At 35.6% G+C, this 12,493-nt stretch overlaps 1 protein-coding gene across 29 annotated transcripts in view; it reads right to left on the bottom strand.

Moving 5' to 3' along the window:
* Positions 1 to 12,493, bottom strand: part of PACRG (parkin coregulated) — a 254,095-nt gene that overhangs the window by 238,712 nt on the left and 2,890 nt on the right. For 26 of the 29 annotated variants that reach the window (XM_040060480.2, XM_040060479.2, XM_058419880.1 and 23 more), the window contains exons 1-2: positions 11,314 to 11,375; positions 4,912 to 5,005 (exon numbers count right to left, since the gene is read on the bottom strand). The exons of the other annotated variants lie outside the window; for them this stretch is intronic. In XM_040060480.2, coding sequence (XP_039916414.1) covers positions 4,912 to 5,005; positions 11,314 to 11,369 — 150 coding nt within the window. In that variant the 5' untranslated portion in view covers positions 11,370 to 11,375. Of the gene's footprint in view, positions 1 to 4,911; positions 5,006 to 11,313; positions 11,376 to 12,493 lie in introns of those variants that run through there. 29 annotated transcript variants of the gene reach the window in all.

Genomic DNA, 12,493 nt, shown 5'->3' with positions numbered 1-12,493 from the left:
TGTACACTAATGTTTTTATCTACATGTTCATTTTCAATCTGTAATGCAAACAACTGCAGCTAACAATGACATGACAGACTAAAAAGGCTCCTTCTTAAGATTTTTACATTATACTTCAGAAATCTGTAGTTTAAAGGATAAGCATATCTGTTATAGGACAACTAAACAGAAGTTCTGCTTAGCAGGATTATTTAAGTATCAAAAAACCCTTCAGTTGTGAGGTAAAAACAAGAATTTTTTGTCTTTTTTACATTCCATTAAGGCTTACGTATACAAATTCTGAAAACATCAAAACTTCTGCTCGAGTCTTAGGCAAAAGCATGATTTTTTTAAGATTAAAAAGTTAAATTTTTATAGCTGAATTCTGGTTGAAGCGTGTGTACAGTAAATTATACTGCTTCGAGAAAAACAACAAAACAGTATACATACAGGGTTTATAGAGGGAAAAAATTGATAGTTGTTCCACCCTCTATACCCTTAACAGAGAAAGTTCTCAGATATCAGTTTCTTTTCAGTAGTAACAGAAAGCATTTCTAGTCATTTAAAAACATTTAAATGCAGGTTGTGAATCTATTTAGAACAGTAAAAAGAACATTTACATATTCTGAGAAAATAAATTAAGCATCCAAAACTTAAGTACCAGTCTATTAATTGAACACACAGATCACTAAATAGTTTTTTATAAAAATGTATAAAAGATCTTTATCGATATGTTAAGCATGATTAACCCATTATAGCATCTTACCTCTGTAATTCATGCCATTTTATTTCTAAAACAAAATTAGGCAATGATAATTTTTCCATAAAATGCCTATCCTCAGGAAAATAAAAATTGTGAATAAAATCTGGGAAATTAAGTGGTATTTCCATGTTATTATTTGTCCTTCCTTTCCAAAAGTAGCAAACACACATTAATCTCACCTTTTTACTCATAATAAATTACAAAATCATATTTTATATTAGTGAGCACTGATAAAATTATTTTCATCTTTTTCTCACTTGGGAGCACAGATACATTTGGCTTAAACAAAGGAATTGTTCCCTCTGCCTGCCTTTTATCTACCACTTTATTCTATTTTATTTATAAGAACTTATTGCCTCAAGGCCATTTTTCTTCAATATTACACAAAATTTTCATATAATAAAATCTGATGCACATTACAATGCTTAGACTTACTGGTAACTTTGCAGCTGGAATCTTTGCAAACTTGAAGGGTTACCATGATTACTACCTTCCTGTGTTTTAACTGTATATCAGAAAACATTTAGTAAAATTTGAAAAATGTTTCTGAAATGCTATACCTTTTCACTTCATTCACGTTTCCAGAGCACTAAAATCAAGATGTTCAACAATAGGACCTAATAAACAACAATATACTTCCAGGTTAACTGCAAAACTTAGTGACAGATTCTTAAACGTTTAGTCATATAAAATCACACCTATAGGCTAAACATGGGAACCAGTAAGGGAGAGGTTTCTCCTCTGTCACTATATGACAATAACTTCTACTTACTAGTGAAGTACAAAAAGGATCTACTTCAGATATTCTGATTTTACAAGAAGCACTCTACTGTGCTGCTGAGCTCTCTGTCATCTGCTCTGTTGGTACCAGTCACTTCACTGGAAAGCCACCAGAGTTGCTAAGGTTCCAACACTCAAGTCCAGGCTCTGAGAGAGACTGTTCATTTTCATAATGAAATTAAGTAAATCAGTTACTAAGTTTCACCTTCAAGAAATGGTTTCTGATTGAAAGGAACTCCATCTTTTTCTTGACTGCCTGATTCATTTGTGATATTGCCATTTTATTTAGTTCCTTTGTAATCCCATCTTTTTTCACCGTGAATGTGTATGCGTACCTTTTCTAAAAGATCTTCATGAGGAAACAAGGCTTATACATCCATAATGTGCATACATCTACCTGCCTTCACTCCTAGAGATGTGCATTTGTTGGTAATTTTCAACTGCATTTGAGGAAATGGCAGTTTCAAGCATAAACAGCTGCCCTTGTGTGAAAATAATGGAGAACAGAGAAAGGTGATCTAAACAAGAGGCATTTTTTGTCATGTTATTAGACACTAAATATTGTATTAAAAAGCAAAAGAAGTTTAATTTCTATACTAATCAAACAAAAAAAAAAACAATAAAACCAAACCCTGCAGGATGTTAGGCTTTGTTAGTTTGAATAACTGGCACCTAGTGCAGTAGTTTACTTTCACTTTGTGGCATTTTTTATATAGTAGCATAATCTTCCATGGTTAGGCTGCAAATTTTACATGGCTCTAGAGAGTCCTTTTGAAGACACAAGAACCATGACAATATTTACAAAGATCTCTCTTAAAAACACACCTTACTTCCTTTATTTGGAAAAACATGATCCAAAATGATCGTTTTGATCAGACAGTTTGTAACTTGCAAGAAAACAAGATACAATAATAGCTCCTTAATGGTAACTTGTGAACCACTCTGTCTCTTAGAGTGGGCCTATGGGACCCTGAAGTAAAGTTAATATACATCTAAAGCTGCCACACAGGGACCAAGAAAACAGGAAAATCTACTGGAAAATGAAAGTAGAAAGAAACCTAAAAATATAGGCTAAAGAAAGTAGTGAACAGATTACAGAATCCCTTCATATAATGAGCATGTTACATTAAGTGGAATGCTTTTTAAACGCCTATTAGGTAGCACCAAATATTTACATTATAGCATTTTCTAGATCCCTAATAAAAAGCTTTTGGCCCATTGAGTTACCCATGGTACAAACCCAAGTCCAGCCCCCAATGTCAGGGTAAATTCAAAGAGCCTAAATTAGGCTTTAAACTCAAGCTCCTTCAATGTCAGCAAAGAGAATGAGACACTCCACCATGCTTAGGTGCTGGATGACATGCTGAATACCTATACCACCCAGAATATAGTGTTGTATGTGAATTTTCCATTCCTCTTTGAAGTTCAGACACTAGAATCAAGATGATAAAAGTGGTATCAGACTACTAAAAATGCAGACCGTGAAATTATTTTCCTCCTTTCAGGAAGGACCCCTTAAATAATACTGCCTTCTTTTGCACATTTATTTGAGTTAGAATACAAGCTCAAGAGGTGATGATTTTGTTAATTTCTGTGTTAAGAACACCAGTGAAGGCTTCAAAAGAACTACTGACACAAGGGAGTTACCTCCAGGCCACTGGGAAAAGCATTCAGTTAGGAGTCAGCTCATTTACATTCAGTCTAAGGATGAACTCTAAACTGTGACTTGAAGCAGAAAAAGGTCATACGCATATCTCAGCTAAAGGAGCTCTCAGAGTAAATGTTTTGGCAATAAGAACAAACATTCTGCTCAGAAATGCTTAGCCTTGTCATTGGCTAAACATTAGTACCAAACACCCTTAGGCAATTTTTTTTTCTATTGATCTTAGATGAGATTAACTTAAAACAAATAAAACAGAAGATTTTTTTAATATTCTAAAAGAACAAGAGCTCAAAATGTTCCACATGCCAGAAGCAAAAAATAATTAGGATAAAATAAGTAGAATAATCACCTAAATCCTACCAGTAACCTGATAAAGAACAATTAAACAAATATCAAGTGGGGGAAGAAATCTAGAGTTAACTGATTTGTTAATGGCAATTTGTAATTACCTCCACAAATATATTTTAATATTCCCACCCAATATACACTTTGTTATTACTGCCTAATGCAACATAGTACAATAGAAGCAGAATTGTTCTATTGCTGGTAAAGGATCATTTGTTTTCTCACTTAAGCTGAAAAATATTTCAATTCTATCGAATGTCAGGGAAAAGGAAAAATGACAAACAAAACCAAAAGCATTAAAACCCAGAAATTTCTTCAAGAAAATTTACACCCAAAGGTCTGAACATTGTATACTATTGTCAGGCACAGCATCATCAATGGTTGGCACTCAGTTAACATTTCAGAAATAAATATTCCTTTGTCAGGTAACAGCAGACAGAAGAGTTTGTGAAATCACCTGCAATCTTAAATGCATAACTCATTGACTTCTTATTGATACACTAGGACTAATTTTACTGTCTAAAATTAAAGTGATGGATGCTATACAATTTTACTGCACTATGAATTCTTCATACTAGATGAACAACTGGATGACCGAAAGCTTTCAGAAGCTATAAAACAAAATATTAAAACTTGATTGTTGTCCTGAATTATAATATTGTAATACATCTTGAATATGTCCAAAGGCATACTAGAAGCTCATAAAATAATCATGAGTTAAACAGATTTTAAGTAGAAGGCAGAAGCATGCTAAAATGTTACTTCTGTGGACTTTTAAGGATAGTATCTCTCTGTAATAGTTTACTCACTCTAAAACATTTGCACAGTGAAATGTAACTAATTCATTATAAATTCATATAGGTATGAACTGCACATTTCTAACAGCATTGCATTGGTTAAGATAAACATTGGCAAAATTTAGAGACAAAACACTCTGATACCACGATTACCTTTGGGTTGCATTACTTTCTGAAAATCCCAACATATCTCCTAGCTCAACCAGATGTTACACATTATGTACAGAAACCACTTTCTGAATTCGACAGACTACATTACACAGGAGATCAAATCAAGTTGTAGTAATTGTTCCTCTGACCTTTAACTATTAATATAAAATCTGATGAACTAAACAAAGGACACACAAATTAGAAGGTCATGAGATAGTTAATGAAACAGTTTATAAAAATATTAAAAAAATCAGCTAATACATAAACTTGCCATGAAAAATATTTCCCAGTCACGTCTTGCAAAACTGGAATTTAAAATTATAATAAGCTCATTCCTTTGAGATTTTTTTAAGCAGTAAAAATTATTATATATAGGGTACTCTAATAAGGTCCGAATATAAGCTTTACATTATCTAGAATTCACATTTATTTACCTTTTTCTTGTCATGTGGAACTGCTCTCCCCCTAAACACCCAACTGATGAACATGACTGCAAGAGGAATCCACTGATACAAAAAAAAGGACCATCTGGAAGAGAAATAAATAAAGCCAGAGAAAAAGCGAGCACAAACAACAGGTAAGAGTGCAGGAAGAGAGATCAACAGACTTGCTTTGGGAAGTAAGAAAGTAAGTTTTCAACTTCCATGAAAAAATAAAGGTTTATCAACTTCTGGCTACAATGTCAGTATTCATGCACCTTTGCACAAACGGTTTTTGCTGAGAAGACATCCAATACAAAACAATAATGTGATATTAAAACATCATACACAGTACAGTAAAATAAGCCAGGGAATATTTTTTTCTAAAGATTTAAATGTAGATCACCAGTCTTTTCTAGTAAGTATACAATTATTAGCCTCAAAACAGAAAACTTGGATCATTAGGTATGTCTCCTAATTCTATGCAGCAAGACTTATAAGAAAAGAAAACTAAATGCAAAGCTTTCAGACTTTTTAGAACAGCTTAAATACTGTTTTAAAAAGGGGTCTGTGACAGCCACTCTCAGTGGAGCATCCAGGAGTGGGAGCATGTGTAAGGGCACACACCATCCTCAAATACATGATCTTGCACAGATCCTTGCACCCTAACTCTTCAGAAAGGATGTTCCTTGTCCACAAGCTCTTGCACAAGCACTCCCTTGCAGAAATTCTCCCTCCATGGGGCTTTCCTCCCTCACTTCTTTAAGTGGAAAAAAATAAATTAAAAATTCAGAAAATAATATTTCATTTTAGAAATCATGGGCTTAAAAATACAGCTTCTCATTAAGACAAATCTTACGTGGAAAAAACAGAAAAGAAATCCTATCTATTACTGAAAGAATGAAAAATCTGCTAAAATCAGAATATCTAATACCTAGAGATATTTTCAAGAACACCTCGTAAGCCCAAGAAGTTATGAAGTAGTTCTTTTATATTACAATGAAAAGCAGAGCAAGACTAAAATTTTTAAAAACACTCATGTGATGACAGCAAAACCAATGGATGTCTTAAGCACATTAAGACAGCCAAGAAAACACTGAAATTCCTCTAAGCTGGATTTAGGTCAGTTTTTGTGCAGAATACTACCTATTGCCTACCAACCACACAACATTGTCATTAATATGCTTCTGACCAATAAAATAGGCCTCAAACATAACTTTCAAGATGCAGTCTTCCTCCAACCAACTGGTTGTTACACAGAAGTTAGCAGTACATCATGCTTGCTTCAAGAGTTTTCATTGCACAGATATCTCTATGATGTATTCTGTTTTAACTTTGTCACGTTCCACAGAATTTTTGTACTTACTGCAGTATACACTTGTATCAAGAGTCTTTCATTACACACACCAAAAAAAATAAAATCAACCAACAACCAAGCCCCACCAAACAAAGCTAGTCTGGGTCCTAGTCAAGCTAATGTTCTAGTTCTATGGCTATGAAACTGAAAACAAATCAGTATTTACTCTTGCTATCAAGATCTTGACAACACCCCTTAGAGAAAGATGGGTGAAGATTAACTTTTTAAAAAGAAAAATCTTACATTAAAAGATACCACACATGTATGAAAAGCTCAATTATATGTTTATCATCCTATTATAATTAAGGCAGGTTTTATTATCACATCAGAATCCTGGGTTTTTTTTTTTTTTTTCAGGCAAGAGGCCCAACAGAAATTTCACAGAAAGTCTGACTAGAATTAAATTGCTCTCAAGAGCAATTCCTTTATTTGCAGGCATCCCCTCAACTTGCACTCAAAGTCCAAAACTTACAACTACAAGAAACATAGCTGTAATGTATCTACAGAATCTGAGTGAAACTATTAAACCCAAGACCCTGTAATTCAGCCTTCAGCACATTGTGACACCATACATGACACGATACAGGAACTTAAAATTTTATCTCATCTGACACGTATTTTACCTAAGAAAGGACATAAGCAGGGCACAGTAAATTTTCCAGCAAAAATTATTTAACCATGCTACAAAAATTAAAAGCTATGCCAAACTGCTTACATGGATGTCAAATACATAAAAGAGTCAAGTACTGGTAGTAGGAAGCAGTCAGTACTTTTTCTATATCACTGTCTAGAAATGTTATCCATGTACCAATAGTATTGTTTGCCACAATTTTTCTCAACTCCACAATAATTGTAATTTCAAAATGGTTAGGAAAACTTTGTGAAAAAAAATTAAACCTCTCTGACCACTTAAAAGTCTTATCAGGTAACTTCAGTTCAACATAGACTAAGCATATATATTACCTGAAGTATCAGTTACAAAAAGAAGGAAAAAATCATTTCTATGGTACAGACTCCAGCACACTCTGCTGTAAAGTCTGGGAACACAGCCATAGGAAAAATCATACTGTGTTAGTGATCACCCAGGTCCTCACTTCATGGAGCCACATTCAGTTCCTTTTCTGTTTCCCCACTCCTTTTCCTGGTACACATGCCACTGAGCTACATCTCCTGTCTCCTTCACCCACTTAAGGCTTCTAGTGTTATTTGAGTTTTAGCAGTGACAAGCGGAGACTGTGAGACAAGGGACAGCATCCAGAAGGTGACAGCTACAGACATGGCCAGCTGCTCCAATTCCTTGAAGCATTCATTGCATACTTGGCAGCAGCACTCCCTGCAGCAGACCACGTAAGAATCAGGCCACAGGTGAATTCATACAATAAGCACATGCTGCTGCTACCCAAGCACTGATGCAGGCTTACTCAACTGTATTCAGAAAGCCAACCTGAGGTTTATGATGTAGTTTACTATTGTAACTGGAACAATATGGTGTTATATAGGTTTTTTGAGGGTCAGAAGGGACCTAAGTTTACTATCCCTTCCACATCTTCAGAAAAGCTGCAGATCTATTAAAGCAAAAACACCTTTAAATGCCTTTTTCCTTGTCCAAATAGAAAGTAAATTAGTCATCACTAACTTGTCTGACCTTAGCAGCAGCAAAGCCATGGAGTGACTACAAACAACCATAATATGGAAGATGCAGAATTATGGGAAAATTCAGGTTGAAAATCTATCCCAAGAAGTCTCCAATTCAATCTCTTTCTCCAAGCATGGGTATCTCAGATCAGGTTGCTCATGGCTTTTTTCCATTTGGGTCTTGAAAATCTCCATGAAGACTGCACAGCCCTGGGAAACCTGATGCACTGCTTGACTACCCTCATTGTGAAAAACCTTTCCACCATCACAAACACACATCTTGTCCAGCCATCACTAAAGAGAACAGACCGGCTTTTTCTTCTTGACAGCCTTCTCACATATACTGGGTCTGTAGGTCTGTTAAGATGTAATACCATGAGGTATCCTGGTAGCTCACTCTTCCAGGCTGAAATACGTTTCCCCTCAGCCTCTCCTCCTGCAACATGAGCTCCAGAACTCTGCTTTGATGGCTCTTCACTGAACACACTTCAGGTAGCATCCTAGAGCATTCCCAGTCAATTAAAATTAACAAGGAGAAGACCAAAACAAAGGCTGAAGCCTACACAGGGAGCAGGATTTTTCTTGAATGAAATTGAAGACACCAAGTTAAAAGAAAAAATATGTATCCATTTCTTTGGAAACTGTTCTGGAGACCTAGTACAGAGAAGGGTGTATGGGGATGAATTCTAAATCATCTCTTCCACATTTTCAATTGGTTGACTCCAGAGGCATACTCAGCTGCATGTAGGAAATGTTGACTTTAGATAATTCCCCACACAAGTTGACAGCTTAAAATCATGTTCTTATTAACTCTAGTTTAATAAATTGTTCCTAATTCCTATATTTGCAATAGAAAAAGATCTCAAAACTGCAAAATGCTGTCCTCATTCACAGAAACAACAAAGATACCCATAGACTCAGAGCAGTGCAGGATTTTAAGTTGTATGTAATCTGTAAACAGTTTGCAAAATTTAAAATAGCTTAATTCCTATGCAAGAATTGACAGAATTTGACAGCTATCTCTGTAATCATTTCCAGATAGAATATTTCATTCACTTGTTCATAAATGCTTAAGTAGAGGAGCTTTGAAAAAGCACTGCCATAATGTTTTAAAATCCATTTACTTTTACCTTCCCTAAATGTGAAACTTAAAAGTTCCCAAGGTCATTTTCTGTGTAAAATATCACTAATCAAATGAAGTGATTCAAGACAAGAATTGTCAGTCAAAGCACAAAACAGCATCTGACTCATAACTTAATTATTAACTATTTTAAGTCACATAACTGAATTCGAAGAGAAGATTTACCAGAGATTCAAATGTGTAACAGATTTTCATAAATTAAGCAGCATGATTTATTCATGCTTATGGTGAGAAACTGATGTTTTCATCCTTACACTGCAGCTATGAACAATACCAACCTTTCACTACATTCACAGAAATAAAATGCTGACTTTAAAGTATTTTAAAATAAGAGCAGCATGATTAAGCCATCTAGGTTATAGCTGGAAAACATAATATGAAGTAGAAGCTTTTTGAGGAAATTACCATCTTAAGCATTAGTACTTTTTCTGTAAATTCCGCATTTACATTATACTATCAAAGAGGTCATTACAGTAAATACCAGCATGGAATTGGAAAGGAATCTAACTTTATGAGAGGAAATAAAAACCTCCTTGTGTTGAAGCTTTGCATGCTTGAACCTAATGCAGCTGAAGTGCCTCATCAATCCAGCGGGATGACTGTATACTGGCACAAAGGAGGTACAAACAGGCAGCAGACACAGGCAGGGCTGTAGCAGTGACAACTCCTGCGAGCTTACACTGCTATCAAAGTGTATGTCAAGTCTATTAAAATGCTATCACATAAAAAGTTGAGCTGCGTTTAATCTAGGTTTAACAAGGGCCCCTATCCAGTTCACTGCAAAGCCATGCAAAAGCTCATACTGCACAAAGAACAAGTGTCCAGGGATGAAAACAACGCCTTCTACTTGTTGTGCAAGTTTATGCTGCTGTAAATGCTTGTGGAATTACCCTGCTAGATCTCGATATCATAACTGGTTTTAAATGAATTAAGACTGCAATGTTGCCAAGAGGGTACATTCCCACACACACAGCTTGTGCTGACATTCTCCTGCTTCCCTCCTCATTGCATACATTAACTTAAGAGCTGTTACAGCTGATCCAACTTACTCTAAATTTGCAAGAAAAAACAATGTCACTGCAAAAAGAGAGATGGTAGCATGCAATCAGTACAGGGGGAAGGGCAAAACAGATGAACCTTGTTAAAGCAGAAACTTTTCCTGCCTCAATCCCACAGACAGCAGTTCAACACTGTGAGCTTTAACAGGCTGGAGTATCCGTTCTCTGAGCAGCCAATACTGTACAAATGAGGACACAACAATGGGCAGCAGTACCAAACAGCCTGAGAAAGAAGACAGGATTTCCTTCCAGAGCACTGATAGTTTAAACTGTCCCAGTGCTCGCTGAAGTGCACTTGTAGATCACACGCAATTGCTTCTGTTAAACTGGAGAAGTTCCTCCAAGACAGATGTGCTACTTCCCAATATACGTTTATCAAAATACTCTTAACTTGACATCTATTTACTGCAAAACACAGTTTTTTCCAATAAATTCACTGTTATAATCAAAAGATATGACTTTTTTTCTTGTATTCTTTCCTATAGCTTAAAAATCAAATCAGAAACTTTGCTGCAAGGTAAATAACAAAAGTAGTCTTGGTTATGCAGTATGGATGAATATAAATAAAATAACTAATCACATATTTAAGAACATAAACAAGTCATATTATGGTTACAACAAAAACTTTGCTATGAGTTTTTACCAAATGGTAAAGGGTAAGAAAGCCCTTCACAACACACACTACTGAAAATGGATTGAAAGAAGTATTTGAAGTACAAAGACTGAGAACTCATTCCAATACATACAGACTACAAACTCCTAAATGCAGAACAGAAGAATGAAAATCCAGAGCTGCAATACAAATACTCTTTTTTTTTTTGCTTAAGAGCAATTACACTTTTTTTTAGGAGATGAAAGCTGTGCCCTAGACACAGCTAAGACTCCCTAAGGTTGAACAGCTACCTTGGTTTGAGAAATCCAGAAGCAATTTGTAGCATCCTTTCCTGTTGCAGCAGCCCTCTTGTCAGAAGGTAGAAATAGGCTGAGACACAGATTTTTTGTTTACCACAGCATGAAAAGGGCCCTGGCTTATTCCTTTTTACAGCTTCACCATTAGCATGAGAATTGCAGCTGTTCACTGACTCCGGCTGCAGCAAGCTCCTACTGTAGGTTTCCCTTGTAGCCTCTGACTGCAGGTATTGGTTAGCAGACTCTGCAGACTTTTACCTAGCTAGACTGTGACTGCAGGTTCCAACAACAGGCTCTAAGTGCAGACCCAGACTGACCTCACAGCTGTGATTCTCTCTCCACGGACTCCTCTGCCTTCATGAGCATCCTCCATGATGATTCCTCCTCACCAGCCAACCCACTCCCTTTTATCATACTTACCTTTATTGTCTATAGCTGTGACCCATCAGGAGCCAAGCTGTATTGGGTAATTAACACAGCTGTTACTTATCACATCAAGGTCACCTGTGTTGCTTTCTCCTACACCTTCCTTTCTAAAGCCATCTAGCAAATGTTCTCATTCTCACCCTATGGCCTGTTCCTGGAGGCAGTTTCTGACTAAGTCATGGAACACGTGAATATAATAGTAATCTTTTAAAAGTTGGGAAGTAGATAGGAATTACCTTTCTACTGTTTCCTTTAAGTACTAAAATGAATCCTGTCCTTGAAAAAGTGCTTTTACCACTGCCGCATTACAGAAAAATGGGACACTAACACTTTATTCTCTTGTACCCAGTTGCAGAAAATAGGAAAATATCATCTAGAGAGGATCAGAGGTGAACAGAGGTATCTTCCTGCCGTCCATATTCACATTCAGACACTTCTATACTTGCTAATCTATGTATTAATTTTAACTGTATTCCTAATTCTACATGCAATACCTCTGAAGTAAGAGCACATAACATTCTTGATTCCACCAGAGGACAAAACAATTAAAATGTAAATGCAGCTTTTTAGTTTAGAAGACCTTTATTGAACCTTGCTTTTATTCTAAACTGCTACATAAATTTACAGTTCTGGAATAACTTAAACATTTTATTCCATTCAGGAATACTTTTAGGTGAATATTTAAGCATTGTATTTCACTAAGCAAGTTTTGGATTTAGTGAGAGCTGAGAAAAGCTTTAAATACTGTAACTACTTAATTTCTGCCCTTACTACTGACTATAAAGCAGAGTTTATACAGGAACATTCATGAAAAACAGCTTAATAAAACACTCTTTGCCCAAGGAACGTAAAAGAATGCTGGAACGTTTTCTACAGTATTTACAGTCATATATGCATAATGATAATCTGTTAAGATGCTACACTAAGAGTTTAAGACTAACTACATGCTAGCACCAAAGGGTATTAATCAATACCTCATTGTTTGACCTGGAGATGCCAAACACGTTTAACCTTATGCTCTATCATGCTGTTAACAAAAAGAGTTACCATGTCTTAACTAGATATTCCTGC

This window comes from Hirundo rustica, chromosome 3 (genome assembly GCF_015227805.2).
Source record: "Hirundo rustica isolate bHirRus1 chromosome 3, bHirRus1.pri.v3, whole genome shotgun sequence".
NCBI classification, from domain to species: domain Eukaryota; kingdom Metazoa; phylum Chordata; class Aves; order Passeriformes; family Hirundinidae; genus Hirundo; species Hirundo rustica.
This window is presented reverse-complemented; position numbering and strand designations above follow the sequence as displayed.